This window comes from Boleophthalmus pectinirostris, unplaced genomic scaffold (genome assembly GCF_026225935.1).
Source record: "Boleophthalmus pectinirostris isolate CB_2022bp ecotype Guang Dong unplaced genomic scaffold, ASM2622593v1 HiC_scaffold_15, whole genome shotgun sequence".
Lineage (NCBI taxonomy): Eukaryota > Metazoa > Chordata > Actinopteri > Gobiiformes > Gobiidae > Boleophthalmus > Boleophthalmus pectinirostris.
The window spans coordinates 10,065,033-10,084,545 of record NW_026571070.1 but is presented as its reverse complement, the minus strand read 5'-3'; the positions used below and the strand labels follow the sequence as shown (position 1 = coordinate 10,084,545).

At 36.6% G+C, this 19,513-nt stretch overlaps 2 protein-coding genes and 1 pseudogene across 2 annotated transcripts; 2 read left to right on the top strand and 1 right to left on the bottom strand.

Moving 5' to 3' along the window:
* LOC110158662 (WD repeat-containing protein 37-like) overlaps nt 1-4,843 on the bottom strand; it is a 50,202-nt pseudogene extending 45,359 nt beyond the window's left edge.
* On the top strand, nt 4,710-12,183 carry idi1 (isopentenyl-diphosphate delta isomerase 1). Its single transcript, XM_020923175.2, has 7 exons — nt 4,710-4,833; nt 6,132-6,403; nt 7,091-7,257; nt 7,532-7,624; nt 8,933-9,063; nt 9,139-9,243; nt 10,460-12,183. The coding sequence occupies exons 2-7, from the start codon at nt 6,249-6,251 to the stop codon at nt 10,670-10,672; spliced, it is 864 nt and encodes a 287-aa protein (XP_020778834.1). The 5' UTR covers nt 4,710-4,833; nt 6,132-6,248; the 3' UTR covers nt 10,673-12,183.
* A 2,357-nt stretch (nt 12,184-14,540) lies between these two features.
* Nucleotides 14,541-18,669, top strand: LOC110158666 (zinc finger protein 501-like). The gene is made up of 2 exons (XM_020923182.2): nt 14,541-14,622; nt 16,276-18,669. The coding sequence occupies exon 2, from the start codon at nt 16,299-16,301 to the stop codon at nt 17,850-17,852; it is 1,554 nt and encodes a 517-aa protein (XP_020778841.2). The 5' UTR covers nt 14,541-14,622; nt 16,276-16,298; the 3' UTR covers nt 17,853-18,669.
* Nucleotides 18,670-19,513: the final 844 nt, after the last annotated feature.

Below are 19,513 nucleotides of genomic sequence, written 5' to 3'. Positions count from 1 at the left end.
AACTCCTACAGACCTGTTATTAAAATCCATGTCAGAAATAAGCATGCTGCTCAACCGGCTCACACTGCAGCCCGGTGATAACAACAACTCGGTCAGGTGACAAAAAGGAAATACTACGAGCTGTACGAAGCTGCATTTTGTCAGTTAGAAATCACAAGGGAGACAGGTGTTTTGAAAAATCCTATGAAAGTTAATACAGTAATTGTGTTCAGAGTCAACACGACTTTGGAGAAGTAAACAGGACAATAACTAATGCAATCAGATGCTCAATTCTTCCGTGTTTTGATAATTATTTTGAATGCATTTTGAATTTATTATTACCATTTATAAGTTTGCTCTTTGTAATTATAATATATTCAGATATGTGAGCTACTGTGTCCAAATAATTTCACCTTCCGGATCAATAAAGTTTGTCAAAGTCTAAGTAACAACTGCAAGTATGAGATATTTTTAGTGGGTCTTTGGTATTCGCATTAAAATCCACATTTCAGTTTATCAGACTATATATAATCTTATAAGTATTGTTAGAAAATGTTATTGGGGAAGATTAGGTACTCCAAGAAAGGTAACATAAAGAAATTTTTTTAGAAAGTGGCAACCATTTATTGACTTTTTTGAAATGGTCTAAACCAACCACCCAACCCCCCATTTAAATTTTTATTGTATTTTATTTATTTTATTATTATTTTTTGTTTTATTATTAATGTATTAATTTATTTTATTTGTTATTAATAATAGCAGTAGTATACTTATTATCATTCTATTATTAATATATTGTATGACGCTACTTGTATTTCTTGACTGATTTGTTTTTGTTAGTTAACTTTATATGTATTATTATGTTTTAGCTGCATAAAAATGAAAAAGTGTGTGTACATGTGTTGTTTGAATGACATATCTATATCTGTTTGCACATAAATAAAAACATACAAAACCAGAAAATGTCAATGTAAATAAAAAAAATCAGGTGATATGCACTCAAATAGAAAAATTACAAGTCAAGCAGAATCTTCCTAAGTCTGGTTTTAACGTTCTTGCTCTCAAGTCCATGGGGTCATGCAGGAATATTCCACAATGCTGCTTTAAATATCTTCTATGTCATCTTTGTTCACTAGTCTATTGTAAAGTTGACTACCTCTGGGCTATGATTAAGTCTTTAAAATAATCTCTTTGAATGAACTACAATGCTTTATATAAAAAGCCAATCTGCTCAACACGTCACTTCGTTCAAGTCTAAATATGAACATAACATTTGCAAATTAACTTCTTTTAATAATGTAAGCAAATACGATACATCTGACAATTTTGTTAGGCGAGTATAAACAAAAAATATTCAAACTTTCTTTCCAACACGCCATGCATATCTATGATCTACAATGCTTCATTTACTGTATAACACCAGCCAAGTGTGTAAATTGTGTAGTACTGTCTGTTAACTCGTGTGTAAATAAACCCTTTTTAACCTGTTTTAATAATACAATAGTAAAGACCTACCTGTCCGTCAAGCTTGTTAAGTGAGTATAAATAGCAGATTGTGTAGCAATGTCTAAAATAACCTGTTTAAATGTTGCTTTAGGAACTGACCTGTCCAGCGAGCATGTTTGTAAAATTTGTATAAATAACTAGTTCAGTATAGTATTGTCTACAGCATAAAAATAACAGTAAAATAAAACATTATAGTCAATAAATAATATAGTAAATAGTCTTCCTGCATGTTAAATGATTCTGGTATAACGTCCAAATACTGTGACTCAAATAACGAAATCAATCAAACCTGCTGGTCCATCGAGCTTGTTAAGTTAGTATAAATAAAGTATTGCGTCAGTCTTCTACTGTCTAAAATAACCGGTTTAAATATTGCTATAGTAAATAGATAGACAGATAGATACATACTTTATTTATCTCGATGGAATTTCATTATATATTTACAAATGATCTAGCTGTCTGTCATGCATGTTTGTAAAGTTAGTATGAATAAATAGTACAGTATAGTATTGTCTACCATATGTGTAAAATAACAATAGTAAATAGTCTTCCCTGCATGTAAAATATTTCTGCAATAATGTCCAAATACTGTATACCTGTGACTGAAATCAATCAAACATACTTGTCCATCAAGCTTAAGTTAATATAAATAATGTATTAAGGAGAATTTGTGGAGTATAACATGTGTAAAATAACATTATAGTAAATAGAGTAGTCTTCCTGCACGTTAAATTTGTCTAGAATAATGTCCCAATAAACCTGTGATCGAAATAAACTAATCAATCAATCAAGCAAACAAACCCACCTCAAAAAACCCTACCTGTTAAGCTTGTTGTATTAGTATAAATAACACACTGTGAAGCATTGTGTACTATTACTATACCATACTGTATACTGCTAAATTCTGCTATGCTGTACTGTGTTTCTAGAGTAAATGGTCGTACCTGTCCGTCAAGCATGTCTCTACTGTTCAAGCCCAGGGGCCGGTCCTCTGTGCTGTTGGTTCTCCGGATGGACAGACTGTGAGCTTTGCGCTTCTGTTTCGGATGACGAGAGGCCGAAGCGGAGCCGCTGCTGGCCCCGCCCTCCACTGGCATCTCTGCTGCTTTAGGCCACGCCCCCCACACACCTTATCCACCCCACAGGTAAACAAAGGGCCAGGCACTGAAAATAGGGCCCGCTGACGTGGATCTGATAGAGAGAAAGTGAGACAGAGAGAGACAGAGAAGGAAAAGAGAGGGAGTACGTTACAAAGTTGACACAATAAAGAAAATATAAAATGCAGAATCATGTTACAGGTGAAAGGTTTAAAGGTTTTAATGGTCACATAAACAAGAAAATATTACACTGTTTGCTACATTTATTGCTGCTATTGCTGCTTGTCATAAACATTTTTATAACCTATATATTAAAAGAAGCTCTGTTACTTCTCTAAGACAAAAAGTAAATCAAAGCCCATTTGTCTGTACTGTGATTTTAATGTTGTTCTTATAGTAAAGCACTTTGAATTACGTTGTGCATGAATTGTACTATACAAATAAACTTGCTTTGCCTAGTATATCTCCCCAAAGACACTTCTTCTTTTACGAGCAATGCATGGGTTTCTTCATCTTGTTTTTAAGCAACGGCTTTGACCATTCAGTAGATAAAAAGTATAGCTTTGAATTGTTAATTGGTATGGCAACGGTGCATATTTTTCATTAAACCCAAAGATTAGAGTAGGAAACATATATTTTTAAAATTGTAAACTAAAGATAAACAAGTTAAAGGTGTTTGCACTCAAATATAATGTTTATACTTTTGTTAAATTTCAGCGGGTAAGTTCTTGATTAGGGTTATCCAGAAACTGATAGCTGTAAGTATCAGACTTGTTTGTCCTTGAAACCAACACTTTCCTAACAAGAGAGTGACAGTTCCAGTTCACCTTGTCTCCTTAGTTTAAAAACACTATGTAAATGAATGAATATATTGTAAAAAGCTCATATAGTTTAATGTAAAAAGTCTGAAAAAGGCAAAATAAAGATCATTTTATTAGATTAGAAGAGTGGAGGTGGGATTAAATAAATTTTCTTCTTCTCACTCCTTTATGGGCTTTTAAAAATTTATTTATGCAATAATTTCACTATTGTTAGACGTAAATTTGCTCAAAATAAATAAATAAACACCCCAGCCAAAGCAATCTGAACATTGTTACTATAATCATGTACGTAAATAACTTTTCAGCATTTAAATAGTGTAAAGACATACGTAAAGCACTGTGTTCTTGTACATGTTTTACGTAGGGTTTAAATATGGTTCAATAGCCGACCATAATCCATTTTATCTCGGTAGACATCTATAATTGCCATGCACGCATTCTTATTTCATTCACGTATAATCTTTTGATACTTTTTCATAACATAACATTATAACTCCCCATGTCTCACGCACAATCAAACACTTAACTCGTTTTACAAGCCCACAGTTTCCTCTTTTATCATATGCATGCATTATAACGTCATTTTCCCTATATAGCTAAACCAGTTTACATTTTTGACAAGCCTTTTGCAAGATATTCAGGGTATTACAGTTAATAATTTCTGATCTAAATATAGCTCCCTCCATAAATAATCGTGTCCCTGTCATGCATCAAAGTATTTATGGATTGTACAACTCTGTGGGTAACCAAATACGTGTTGACATAATGACGACTACGCGTTTAATGTCTTTTATGGGGGTTAAATGACCTTGGTTTGATTAAATAAACAAAACAAACCCAGGCAGCGCAAGGTTGACCTGTTACAGTGACACTAAGATTGACGCAAGCTATTCTCGGATCACGATATCGCAGCAGAATAAATGTATACATGGCTTTCTAAACAAATTTATAGGGTTAAAGCACTCACCATTCACAGTTTAAGCCTCGGAAATATCATGCAAAACTACAAGTGAAATGTAAAAAGTGAGATTAGTCTGGTTAGCGGGAACTAGCGAGCGCCACCTTCACTGCTGCACGATCCGTATCCTCAAAAAATAAAGATCAAATAGTGTCTTAACATGCATGAGTGTTCAGTATGGGTGGCTCTAGCGTGCGTGCTGATGAAACGAGTTATATATAGATTATGCAAAGCGAGGGATGTTGTTTTTTTTATTAAAATATTTTTGACACATCACGTATTTTGGTGTAGCAATCACTTCCGCATCCAGTGGGTCGTGTTTGCATTTTTTGGACCAATCAGGTGAGACGTAAGTCACGCTGACACGGGCCCTGCTGCTGTTTCGTGCTCGGAGACAGCGGCGCGTTTAAGGGGGGAAAAAAGAGGTGTAAAAAGCGCAGATTGGAGCCGATGCAGCGGGATTGCAGTGAGAGTGAGTGGATGTTCTTTGTGTTTCTGCCCGTGAGTCGTGCGTGAGTGAAACCGTGCGTACTTTGGGGGTACTTATCAGGAGCTGGTGGTGTGGCGCTCTGCAGCGATGGTCCGATGGCGTGTGAACAGCCCGGGTTTATGGGAAAATGTGGCGGGAGATCCACTGGAACGGGTCAATAGTGCTGTCAAACTCCTGCCTCCGTTTTGGCTCTGTCTACATAAATATTATTAGGGATTAATACAGAGAACACTACTTTATTAGGTGGATAAATGATTAGTTTGATTGGGACACTGAGTTTGTGATGGTTGGTAATAATAAAATTGTGAAATGAGTGCGTAATTAAGGTAAATTGTTATGCACTTGGTCCATTCATGACTAACATGTGTCAGTATAGTCACATTTTTTTTGTATTTTGGTCATTTTTAAACAGCTTTTCTGTATTTTACCTCAACAGATGACAGTTTATGCCTTTCTTTGCTATTTGTGGGTATCAAATAGGTAAAATATAGCAACACCTGGGACATTTCTTTTATAAAACATGGACAAATCACTACTTTTGGATAAATCTGCTGTGACGGGGACACAGGGCTCAAAGCTGGGACTGTCCCGGGTAAATAGGGATGTCTCATCACCCTATTTTGAACAAAGTAGTGAAAAAATCGAAATAATCAGACATTCAATCATAGGTCTGACTAAACAGACACAAGTGAGTTTCCTTCACAGAAGAGAGAAGCTCAGTCATATGAGACTTACTCTGAGTAGAGTCACTGCTCCCTCCAAGAAGATATTTTAGGCATCTCTGGAGGGATTCTTGCTTTGACCTGGGAACACCTCGGGAGCTAAAGGAAATGTGTGGAGAGAGGCATCTTGGCAAACCCGGAAGGAAATTGTGGTTAAAAAAAAAAAACAGCATATGGTGTTCAATAAATTACATTTTTACGCAGAAAAAAGTGTTGCATAACAGGAAGTTGAGATGTGCCACTGCAACCATTATCTCAGCAGCCATCTGTGGTTACTAAGACTTCATCGAACATCAGTACATGATAATAATACATTGGTTTTATTTACCACTTTTCACAGTAACACAAAAACGCTTCACAATAAAGTAATACTAAGGACAGGACAGACAAAACAGTAATGAGGAGCAGTCATGTGTGGGGGCTATAAGCTATTAGGAAACGGTGTGTTTTAAGCAGTTTTTTCAGGTGTTTAGTGAGTAAATTGTATATCTTAGTTAATAATTTACGACTGAATCTTTGTGTTATACTGTTTCTAATTTGGTGTCAACTTTGCCCCAGTTTCTAGAGCGAGCCCCAGCCTAAGTCCAGTCCACCTATCTTGTTCTGCTCCACTCCGGGCCTTCCGCACATCCCACCGTACTCGTCTCCCGATTGGCTGCGCGCTGCGGTCACGTGATGGTGCGGGTCTTGCGGGCGGGGCTTCGCTTGCTGTCCAGTGACGTCACCTGTCTGCTAAAACCACGCGCTTCCTCAGTTTGTGCAAAAGGAGCGCAATTTTGGAGCAGAGACGCCGCAAAACACAACTTTACTGCGTCCCGGACAGTTTGTAGGTACGTGTGCGGCTCCGTGCGCAAGTTTGCGGTTTAACTTTGTAGTGTTAAGTGATCAAAGTGTCAGAGATAAGCCTATTATTTTGGGACTAAGCTAAGGATAGCGTTCAGGCTGTCACTGTTTACTGTTTATTCCACTTTAAAACTACACATTTATAACATATGGTGCACACAATTTTTACTTTATTTACTGAAAAACGTTAACATGGCCTTTTATAATTTAAGTATTTAGTGGTACGGATTTTTCCAACGACTTTCTGCCATTAATAATAATATGCTGGTCAATAAATACTATAGTTTACGTACTTTTCCTAGTCTTTAAGCAAAATAAAGTAATTTTTATAGATGTTAACACTCATTCTCGTGGTATTATGGTTGATTAATTATAAAATAAGATAAAAAATAATACAAATGTAAATAAAAATGTCACTTAAATATATATTTTTGTGAGAAAAGTGGCTAAAATTGGTGGTTTCCCAATCCTGCTTGAAGCAATGCATTATTTTGTTGTGTCCTTGGGCAAGACACTTCACTCATAGCAATGTCACTGTCAGTTATGCTTGGGGCAATGATCAACTAAAGTACAATATTAAAACTACATCACGTTCTTTATGTTATTACCTGTGTATGCCCATGTAATTGCATTTTTTTTCTGATATACTTGTATGTCTGTGTATTTTTTAACAGTGGAGTGAGAAGGTTCTCTGTGAAAATGCCTGAAATCACCACAGATCACTTAGACGAGAAACAGGTGCAGCTTTTGGCGGAAATGTGCATCTTAATCGACGAAAACGACAAAAAGATCGGAGCCGACACGAAGAAGAACTGTCACCTCAACTCCAACATCGACAAAGGTGGATTATAATGTCTTAATTAAAGCATTTTTGGAGACTTTTCCTGGTTTTATACTCGAGGTTCACTCCAATTTTCACATAAACCAGACCAAAATTGGGACTAAATTCAGGACTGAACCCAGAACTAAACATGGACTTGAAAAGGACCAAATCACGTCTACATTAGGACCAAAACAGGCTCAAACCAGGACGAAACCAGGAACAGTTTGAAACTCAAATAAAGAAAGTTAATACTGAAATCTACACTGTGTTAATATGGGCTTGTCTTTTGCAGGTTTATTGCACAGGGCTTTCAGCGTCTTTATTTTCAACAGTGAAGAAAAGCTGCTCCTACAACAGAGATCTGACGCCAAAATCACTTTTCCAGGTTAGTAACGTGCTTCAAATTAAAGAATATGGAATTAAACGGCAAGTTATAATGCAGCTATTATTTAGTATACATGAAAGACTTAAATTAAATAACTTAAAACAAATAACTTTAATCTTATCTTTACCCATCACCTGTATCTTTTACAACCATAAACCATACATTTAGCTTATTAAGAATGATTCAGGCTTAGTAACTACTCCTTAGTTCTTAAGTCTTGATAAACTAGTGGTTCTTTTATGGTTTTGTGAATGAAATCTTTGTTTATGCTTTATTAAGGCTAATTAATGTGTAGTTATTATAAGTAGGGCTGAGTATCTTTAAGAAGTTGCCGATACGATAGATATCTCGATACTGTGCACTTTCGATTTGATATTTCAAATCAATTTGATATAGTTCAATAAAAATAAAGACTAAGATCATGGCTGTGATACTAAAAGTCTTTGTTAAACCACTCCTTGTGCAAAGTTTATATGAAACACAAACATTTAAATCATCAAAATGTCATCAAATGTGTTGCATAAATGAGTTTCCTTCCACTAAACAAGCAACAAAACTCAATTTCATTTCTCTCCAGCGACTAGGTCAGGAATCAGAATACACTAGACGATTTGCAAAAACCCTGAAAGTGCAAGTTTGGGCACCAGTCAATCAGCGAAGAGCCATATATTCTGTGTTGTCAACGATTCCCAAGATTGAAGATTTAAAGCCGAAATAAAGAGAATGTTTGGTGAATTTCATCAAGGGGAAAGATGTTATTGTCCTTCTTCCTACGGGATTTGGAAAAAGCTTTATATACCAGTTAGGCCTGTTAGCAGTTCATTACATACGTCACAATCAAATAGCAGCAATTGGTTAAATGATAAAGAGTACCCACCTACCATCGAGCGAACGAATCTTAACACTGCGAGGTCAGACGTCAGACGAGTGAAACCCTCTGATGAATCAGGCTAACAAAACTGTAGCACTGTAACAAAATAATTTTGTAAAATATACAAAAAATACTCTTGGATATATATCAATACAGCAGCCCACGATATCGATACTGTATCATCACATTAAATGACGATATATCGATATTTCAATATTTTTGCACACCCCAAATTATAAGTGTGACCTCATTATGAATATGTTAGTAATGCCTTATCAAATATTGTACATTGATCTTAAAATTAATGTGAACTTGGAAAAAATATGACTAGAGAATTCTCTTTTACAACTGCAGCTTTAAGAAAACTATTGTAGAACTCTACACTGTATCTAGATGACTTAATTCATGTTAAAAGTACATTGCCTTTGTGTGTCCAGGCTGCTTCACAAACACCTGCTGCAGTCACCCTCTGCACACGGAGTCTGAGCTGGAGGAGTCGGACGCCATCGGGGTGAGGAGAGCTGCTCAGAGGAGACTGGAGGCAGAGCTGGGCATCCCCATGGCACAGGTCCGGTATCACAGAGACTAAAATCACTGCTTAAAGTAAAAAAACAACAAAGAAAATAAGATGGTGGTTTGACAGGTCCCTCCAGAAGAGATGACGTACCTCACCAGGATCCACTATAAAGCTCAGTCTGACGGAGTTTGGGGAGAACACGAGATCGACTACATCCTCTTCATGCAAAAGGTGATTCACAATTTCAACCCATTTTAGTTTTATCACTGTACAGGTCAGTATTTATCACATTGTGGGAACTTATATTGCATTCACGGCAACTGATAACTAGGATTTTCCCACCTGTATTTAAGAAAAAAAAGTGCCCTGGAACAATGCTCAAACTAGTTATTGACTTCCAAATACAACTTCAAAACTTTCAGTCACTGGTAATGAACAATACATACAACGTCACAGTCGAAAAGCATGACAACGAACAAGGACATAGAAATAAAAACAAAGTTACGTAGTGCAATCAAAATACAACTGAGCACTCTTGGTTTTCTATATCGATTAACTCAGATCCAAACAAAAATTAACAAAAGATAAAACTAGAGCTACCCTTTTATACTTTTTTTGTAATCTATTACTTGATTTATTTATTTTTGTAAATTTGTGTTTATTTTTTCCATTTAATCTTGGAGTGGAGTTGAAAGCTAGAGCTGCCCTTTCATGCTCTCTAATTTTTACTTGATTTTTGAGTAGATTTGTAAAATAAAATAGGATTTTTTATTTACTGGATGTGGAAATTTGTGTTTTTTAAATTTAGTTTATTTACAGGACGTGAAGTTGAAGCCAAACCTAAACAAAAATTAACCCAAAAATTATAAATAATTATAAAAGAAAGCTAGAGCTACCATTTCATACTTTTTCTCCAATCTATTACTTGATTTTTTTTTTGTTTAAGTAAATTTGTGTTTTGCTTTTTTTTCCCATTTAATCTTGGAATGGAGTTTACAATTTAGAGCAAATTTTTACTTGATTTTTGAGTAAATTTGTGGGTGTTTTTTTATTTTTTATTTACAGGACGTGAAGTTGAACCCAGACCTAAACAAAAATTTACCCAAAAGATTTATTTAAAAAATTGTAAAAGAAAGCTAGAGCTACCGTTTCATACTTTTTTTTCCAACCTATTATTTGATTTTTTTTTTTTTTAGTAAATTTGTGTTTATCGTTTCCATTTAATCTTGGAGTGGAGTTGAAAGATTTTTAAGTAAATTTTGTGTTTTGTTTTTTAAATTTTGCTTATTTACAGAACATGAAGTTGAAGCCAGACCTAAACAAATATTAACCCCAAATATAAATATAAACCATAAAAGAAAGCTGCAGCTACCCTTTTATACCCTCCAATCTTTTATTTGATTTTTGAGTAATTTTTGTGTTTGGTTTTGTTTTTTTCCATTTACAGGACGTGGAGTTGAACCCAGACCCCAACGAGATCCAGAGCCACTGTTACGTGAGCAAAGAGGAGCTGAAGGAGCTGCTGCAAAAGGCCAAACAAAACCAAGTCCAGATCACTCCCTGGTTCAGTCTCATCGCCGACACTTTTCTGTTCAAATGGTGGGACAATCTGCACGACCTCAAGCAGTTTATGGACCATGACCACATCCACCGCATGTAACCAGAACCAGTACTATTAATACAGCTACTACTACACTACTACTACTATGCCTATTTCAACTAGTACTGAGGGAAGGGGGCTTTTAGTCTAAAGAGAGTCACTGTTTTTGGACGAAATCTCCAAACAGAAACCCACAGCTGTTTTATAACCACGAAGCTCAAAAGTCCCGCTCACTTCGAAGTTGGCTCTGGATCCAGAAGTAACATTTCCATTAATTTTTCTTACAGACTTCTCAAAAAAATCAAATATTAAGAGTTCAAAAGCATCACAGAGGAATGTTTAAAATCCTAAATTCTGCAAAAGCTTGTTTAAAATGCTAAATTCGGCGAAATGTTTTAATAACTTTGCCGTTTATAAAGTTTCAAGAACAGATTTTAAGTAAAAATTATAGATCTTGTGGTCATTATTAGTAATTATTTTGCAGATAAGCCCTGAGCAAGAGGGCTGGGTATCATTAAGAAGTTGCCGATACGATACACACCTCGATTACAGTGCACTTTTGATTCTATACGATATATTTCAACTCGATTTGATACGGTTCAATAAAAAATAAAGGCTAAATCATGGCTGTCATACTAAAATTGTTTGTTACACACCCATTTTAATCATCAAAACAGTGAAAATGTCACACGTGTGGCTTGAACGAGTTTCCTTCCTCTGAACAAGTAACAAAACTGTAGCATTGTAACAAAATAATTTAGTAAAATAAACCAAAAAATACTGTTGGCGATGTATCGATACAGCATCCCATGATATCGATACTGTATCATCACATTAAATGACACGATATATCGATTTTTCAATATTTTTGTACACCCCTACTAAGCAAGCTTTTAAACTTTTAATATATATATTTTTTGGAAAGGCTATTGGTAAAATTTATGGTAAACTGGAAACTTCTGGAACCAGGGGTGTGAGATCGCTTTTGAACTCCACGTATTTTTGTTTTGGATTGAGTTTGTGATGGTAAAACTCCGCTCTGGTCTCTGAAAAACACTTATCACAGAACTCATCACAGAATTTCCACATTTTAAGACAGTAAAAATCAGGTTTTAATCTGGTAGCAGCCAATAGTCCTTAAGATCATGGTGGGTTGTTTAGTTGAAATCTCTAAAATTGACAACATTAAGCTTAATTTGAGTTTTTTTGACAGGTTTTTTGGTTATTAGCCCAAGATAATGTGACTATTATTGCAAAAGTATGCATTCTAAATTACACAAACGTTACTTACTGCTCCTTTTGGGCAGCGTAACGAAGCAGTAATAGTTTATACTCTGGAAAAAGAAAAAGCATCAGTGTTAAGGACATGCATGTAGAGCTAAAATAAGACAGAATCGCAATATTAGACCTTCACAAAAACTTCTACGCACAACGGCTTTTTGCATTTTCTGATCACTGTCGCAATGTGAAGTTACTATGAGGACAGGCAACTTTGTGTACGCTCTTGTATGGTTTAAACAACTGAATAAATCTGCTAGGTTTTTATGAATAAAGTATATATTTATACTATATTCTGCCTGGAAATGTCTTTATTTGATTATTTGTATTTATTTCAAACAAGACAGTGGGACAACTCATATTAGATGTTTTGGAAGTTTCCACATTGAGATAGACGGTGAATATAAGGTACAGAGGTAGAGAATATAGTAGAGGTAGTGATATTGAAGAGTAATATAAGAGTAATTGATAATAATAAGTAAGTAATAAGTAATAGATAATAATATATACTTTCAAATAAAAAATAAATATAGGCTACAAATATGTATATATGAGCAGTACTGCGATGTATAAAACATAAAATATACTTTCAACATGAAATAAGGCATAGAAAAATCCAAAATGAACTATATATCCAGCTGTTCTACAATCTTTATATTTAAAAATAAAATAAATATACTTATTTATATCAAAAATATTTTAACTTTGTTTTTGCTTTAGATCACACTCACACTAGAACTGTGCCGTGCTCCTCAATTTTGCCAGCAGGTAAATCGTAAATCGTTTCAAGTTAATTATATGAGTTTGGAGATCATTGGACACACGAATCAAAATCATGATCAAAATTCAAATAATTGCACAACCTTAATAAACGGTACAGAGGAGAGATGCTATTACATGGGTAGAAGAAAAAATAAAACCTATATACTAAATGATACAGAAACTACTTTTAAAACTACATTTTCAGTATAAATAAAAATAAGTACAGCGATACTGGACCTGAAGTATACAAGTATTAGAACTAGTACAGGTCAACAGTGGTACTTAAGCGTTCACCTTGCCTTACATTTCTATTCAAAGAGGACAAGTCTGAACAACATCCATTCACACAATAAGTTTAACTCAGTTTATGAACATTGGGTGGAATCCAAACACTGACAGCACGTGGTGTAAGTATTTCCATTTCACACTCAGTTGCTTTTTGTGCATCTAAACTTAGTAATATATTTATCGTTGCGCTTGTCTTAGCTCATGAAATAAGATTTAGTGTTCGTATGAAATTGTTAGCGCCCTGTCTTCCAGGTATTAACCCTGTTTGATCAGATTTAATTAAATTTTATATATGTTTCTGAATTCTTTTTGCCATTATACTTATTATAATATTTTTAGATCATTACAAAGTAAACTGACAGGGCGATAACTATCACATAATCTTCATTTGGTGCATATATATTTAGTACAGAAATAATTTAAGTAAATTTAAGTTTACATGTATGTCAACTTTGTTTTTGACTCATTTTGGTTTTAATCTATGTATGTATTTATGTATTTCTCTTCACCATCCACTCCTGCCATAACTGTTGTGATAGAAATTTAGATTGTGGAAAGATTTCTCTCATTCTGATTTCTGACCTGAGACCAGACCCCCACAGGAAAATATTGATTATGATTGATTACATTAAAATAGTGATTAGTTTCTCTTTTAGAAACACATTTGGTCTTGTAACTAAAACTCATTTGGTTTGTTAGAAAGACCCTTCAGTGTAAATACTTCTGTTCCCTTTTGCTTGTTGATCTTGTGAGGAAGTGACAAACGCAGGTGAATATGGAGCAAATCAGATCAAGCACATCTGGCCACACCTCAGTAAGAGTCGTCACCTTCTCACTTTGAAATGTACGTCTTGGTGCTTTGTAACATCGGGAGAGATACAGGGCAGATACTGGGCGGATACTGGGCAGATGCAGGGCAGATACAGGGCGGATACTGGGCGGATACTGGGCAGATACTGGGCAGATACTGGGCAGATGCAGGGCAGATACTGAGCGGATACTGGGCAGATACAGGGCAGATACTGGGCGGATACTGGGCGGATACTGGGTGGATACTGGGCGGATACTGGGCGGATACAGGGCGGATACTGAGCGGATACAGATTGGAAACAGGGCGGATACTGGGCAGATACTGGGCAAATACAGGGCAGATACTGGGCAGATACAGGGCAGATACTGGGCAGATACTGGGCAGATACTGGGGGAGAGACTTGGAAGATGGGGCAAGATGTGGTAGGGACATACTTCTGGTGTAGAGATGATGTTGGGCTCTGGCACAGGCAGGCCTAGGCTCTGTCCATATCTGCTGTGATAAGAATAAACCTTGGTCTATATTCCAAAAACTCATGGGGCTTTGCAAATGGATGCATTATTTATCTTTAAGAGATATATACATTTTTCCACAACACTGAGAATTGGACTTTGCACTGATGCAACAACAATCACACCTGCACTTTATACTGGATATACTTTTGTTGTTTTGTTATGATGTTTTGTTACTGTAATACATAAAAAAAAAAAAAAAAAAAAAAAGGCTCCTCATGTTCCTCGTGTTCCTTTAAGGCTCGGAGCTCCTTCCTCTCTCCTCCTCCTCGTCTTTCTCACTGCGGCTCTGGTCTTCGTGAGGGATAAACTTGGGAATTGGTGGATTTTCCGGATTCCAAACTGCCTTTTCCTCCACAGTGAGTTGTTGTTGAGTTGTTGTTGACTTCTTGAGCAGTAGTCGATGTTATATTTTTGTGTTTAGCTCGTATTTGTGTCGGTAAAAGCTCTTAGCCGTTAGCGCCGCTCCCATTCAAAACCCCTGTGGATATTCCCGTTGTTTACTTGCGCTTGGGGTTTTTCAAACACCGATTATACTAATTAAATATTGAACGCTTTTAAGTTTTCATTCAAGCTGGATTGTAGATAACAATGTAGTTTACTAGAAACATTCATTATTTTCCTCGTTTGAGTTGATTTTGTCCATTTGACAATTTTTTGAGCGAACACTAAATAAGCGATAGGATTCCATTTAGTTTTTCCTCATTGAATATGAATGCAGTGTTGGATCTTGGGTTTCCAGAATGAGTCTAGATTTACAAATAGATTTGTATTTGTAAATATATATTTTTCACTTGCAAAAAAAAAGAGAAAAAAACTCACTTGTAAAACTGAAAATTCTGTTTGTACAATGTGATTCGCATTTGTGGATCACCAATTACACGAATTCACCAATTTACGGTAAGACGTAATTTCGAGACACTCGTTTTTGGAAATGCACAAACTCCGACAGATCCACAAACTCCGACAGATCCACAAACTCCGACAGATCCACAAACTCTCGACAGATCCACAAACTCTGACAGAGCCACAAACTCCGACAGATTCACAAACTCAGACCCACAAACTCAAATCCACAGGTTAGGTAACGTCACTTAATAATGTTAATGTTTACCATTATCAATAGGGCAAAACCAGGACTGGACAAAGACTAAACCAGAACTGAACCAGGAATAAAGCGGAACTGAACAAGGAGGATTAAACCAGGACTGATCTGACTCCTCACATCACAAATCTGCACTAATAACTAATAAGTGATACTAATGGTATAATGGGTAACCACTGTACTCATGGACACTGCTTTTGGATAAGAGCAGGAAAAATAGTTGAACTTTTAGTCCCCCATTAATAATAACAAATTATTTGGTTGAAATGAAGAGACGGTCTGTTTACTCATAATGCCGTTTTTCGTTTCCCTTGAAAGGGACAGACTAGTCCAATGTTTTCACTGTGGCAAAACAGCTGCAGTGACAATTGCTCACTTCATGTGCTGCTGCTGCACATCTCAGTCCATGTTTGCCTTTCCCTTTGACTGTAAGGTCACATAACTAAAACGGGCATAGTATTACGCTGCCCTCTGCGCCTCAGTCTTTGTCCAGTCAATCAAAAATGTCCCGTAGTGTGGACGGTGCCGCTCCACCCCTTTATTCTGTCTCTCATTCGACTGTCACTACCGCGCCACATCTCCAGGAAACTTCATTACGCATCGGCACAAAGAGCGAACTCCACGCTTGTTTAGCCCCCTCCCCTTGAGCAACAAAGTCGTTCAATGTCTCTGTTTATGTTTCCTTGATTTGATCTTCTTTTGCTACAGACAGGAAAAGTGTGACTTTAAAATCAAATACAAACTCAGTTGATTCATTCAGCCAAATGGAACTTGCTTGTAAAACACTGAAACATTCTTACATATGATTCACTGTGTGACTTTATGTGTATTTAGTCACAGTTACTTTATTTGAACAGTTTACTATGTGGATTTTATTTGACCCTTCCTTTCTTTTGTCCTAATGCAGAGTTTACAAGATCCACCAACAGAATGACCTTCACATGTGACCAGTGTGGAAAGATGTGGCCAAGTGCTTCCAAACTGAAAGAACACTACAGGATCCACACAGGAGAGAAACCATACAAGACTGATCAGCGTGGGACGGGATTTAGAGAGTCTGGTGGCCTCAACAAACATATGAGAATCCACACAGGAGAGAGGCCATACAAGTGTGACCAGTGTGGGAAGGGATTTAAATGCCACACTGGCCTCAATCGACATATGAGAGGCCACACAGGACAGAGGCCATACAAGTGTGACCAGTGTGAGAAGACCTTTTCACAATCAAGCCACCTACTATCACATCTGAGAATCCACACAGGGGAAAAACCATTTGAATGTGACCAGTGTGGAAAGAAATTTAGAGAGTCTGGTGGTCTTGATTTACATATGAGAATCCACACAGGAGAGAAACCATTTGAATGCGACCAGTGTGGGACAAGATTTAGATATTCCAGTGGTCTCCGTCAACATATGAGAATCCACACAGGAGAGAGGCCATACAAGTGTGATTTATGTGAGAAGACATTTTCACATTCATGCACTCTAGTGTCACACGTGAGACTCCACACAGGGGAAAAACCACATAAGTGTGATGTTTGCGGGAAGACTTTTGTAGTGTCAAGCCACCTAATATCACATATGAGAATCCACACAGGAGAGAGGCCATACGAGTGTGACCAGTGTGGGAAGGGATTTAGACAGTCTAGTGCTCTCGAAATACATATGAGAATCCACACAGGGGAAAAACCGTACAAGTGTGATGTTTGTGGGAAGACTTTTTCATTGTCAGGCCACCTAAAATCACATATGAGAATCCACACAGGAGAGAGGCCGTACAAGTGTGATCTGTGTGAGAAGACCTTTTCACACTCGAACAGCCGACTATCACATGTGAGAATCCACACAAGGAGCAAACCATTTGAATGTGACCAGTGTGGGAAGAGATTTAGAAAATCTAGTAGCCGTCGTGAACATATGAAAACCCACACAGGAGAAAAACCATACAGATGTGATGTTTGTGAGAAGACATTTTCACAGTCAAGCCACCTATTATCACATATGAGAATCCACACAGGAGAGAGGCCGTACATGTGTGATCTGTGTGGGAAAACTTTCTCTGTATCATCCACTCTCTATTCACACATGAGAACTCACTCCCGGGACAGACTATATGAGTGTGACCAGTGTGGAAAGGCTTTTAGAACATCCCAGGAGCTCTCCAGTCACCATCGAATGCACACAGGAGACGAACCAGACAACTGTGAACAAAGAGGGAAGGCTTTCGGGTCTCTGAGGAACCGTCTGAAACATGTCCAAACGTTCCAGAGTGAAGAGAAAAGTTGCAGCTCTGACCAGTGTGGGATGACTTTGAGGCAAGCTGCTAAACCGAAGTTGCACCCTCTGGAACCCACTAAAGGAGATAGAGCTGCTGAGGTCAGATCAAGTGAGTCTAAAGTCAGACTCAAACAGCTGGAGATCAGGCTTCAGAGACTCTGGACTGAGGACATGAGCTCTGCACAGTGTCACAAATTAAAAGCTTAAAATGAGAGAACAAGCAGAACGTATTGGCAACCACACCTCAAGCTTCATCACTAAGCACCAACCGACCGCTTACAGCACTGACCACATACAGGACCGACCGACCGCCTACAGGACAGATTGCCTGGTGAAGTTTTATACGTAGTATCAATTTTTGACACTTGCCAAAGTAAAGTTCCATGAGAAATTTTATGAAGTTCTCTTGATATTTACTGGGTCCATCAAGCCTCTGAAGGTTAGTGCCTGCAGAAGCCTTAAATGTGAGCTGAAAAATCTGTTATTCTTTAATAACATAAAAAAGAATTAATTTAGCCCAATAGTATCAATGGAAGTTGAATAGAAATAGCCAGAGCCTTATGGACGCTCTTAGGCTGGAATTTAAGAGACTTAATGGACCGAATAGATTTTATTCAACTGAGCAAATATTCCACAAATTTTCTTTTATTTGGTGTTGTCACATTTTAAAATTGGGTACAAGTTGAATTTCTGACATTGCAAATGATGCACCCAAACCACCAGGCTCTGGGACGATAAACTTTTCGAAGTTGAATTTAATGATATGTAAGGATTTTTTTAATTAGAGGTTTTAGCTGAAGTTTGTTCATCTTATTCTTCATTGTTTTGTTTTTCACTTTGAGCTTTTAGCCCTGCTTCACTGCACTTTCCTAATCTGAGACAAACCTGAAAATGCATTTTGTCTTTTTATTCTGTTTTGACTCTTGTTAGCAGCCCACAGATGTTTATTCTTTTCATGGCTCCTGTGATTAAAAAAAGTGAAGTTAAATATTAGAATTGGAAAATAAAATCTGTTTTTAGATCATTTGTTGTTGCTTTCCTTGTCTTATGTGTCACATTTGGGTCAGTCCAAATGAAATCAGCCCCCCTTCCCTATGAGCCATCTCAGATCTGGCTGAAAAAAATTCAAAACTTTTCTAAAGTCACCATATGACAAATCTAAAATTTTAGCTCAATCCCTTCAGTCGTTCCAGAGTTACGGCCCGTTGAAATTTTGGGGCCATGCCCACTTTTTTGGAAACCTTCATTTATGAGCATTTTTTGAGACCATAACTTCATAAAAAATAGAGCTAGGAAGCATTTGTACTATTGTAGATTCTTGGTCATAGACTGTAAATATGTGGTCAAATATTGGGTGTCTTTATTAAGGGGGTGCTGTGAAAAACTAGTTTCTTTGTGAGATAACAAATTATCTTTCTCAAATAAAATTACAATAAATAATGCAAACAATGCTTTTTTCATCATTTTGTTAATAGTTGAATTTTCTCAGTGGTTTAATGACACTTTTCCAATCAGTGTAGCCACTAATAATCTCCAATTGTCTTCCCTTATAACAAGCAATTAGTGTTCCACCAAAAATGACCCCTGAGAGCTCATTTTCAAAAAAATTCCATTTGAAATGAAAGAAGTTAAAAGTAGATGTTTGTATTAGTTTAAACTAATCAGAATATGCCAATTGCATAATCGGAAATTTCCCCATATTCAATCAGAGCGTTAGTCAATGTTGGTAGTGTTATAGCCGGGTCACTTATATACATGAGAATATCATCAGCAAACAGTGAAATTTTTTATTCTACTCCCTCCCGAATTCCCTTAATATTTGGATTTTGTCTAACATATTCAGCTAAAGGTTCTATACTTAAAGCAAA

Excerpts from the sequence above, each read along its gene's own strand:
- LOC110158666 (XM_020923182.2), top strand. The coding sequence starts at position 16,299 with ATGACCTTCACATGTGACCAGTGTGGAAAGATGTGGCCAAGTGCTTCC.
- idi1 (XM_020923175.2), top strand. The coding sequence starts at position 6,249 with ATGGTGCGGGTCTTGCGGGCGGGGCTTCGCTTGCTGTCCAGTGACGTC. Across the intron at positions 7,258-7,531 it reads CAACTCCAACATCGACAAAG|GTTTATTGCACAGGGCTTTC; the intron begins GTGGATTATAAT and ends TGTCTTTTGCAG. Across the intron at positions 9,064-9,138 it reads TGGGCATCCCCATGGCACAG|GTCCCTCCAGAAGAGATGAC; the intron begins GTCCGGTATCAC and ends GTGGTTTGACAG.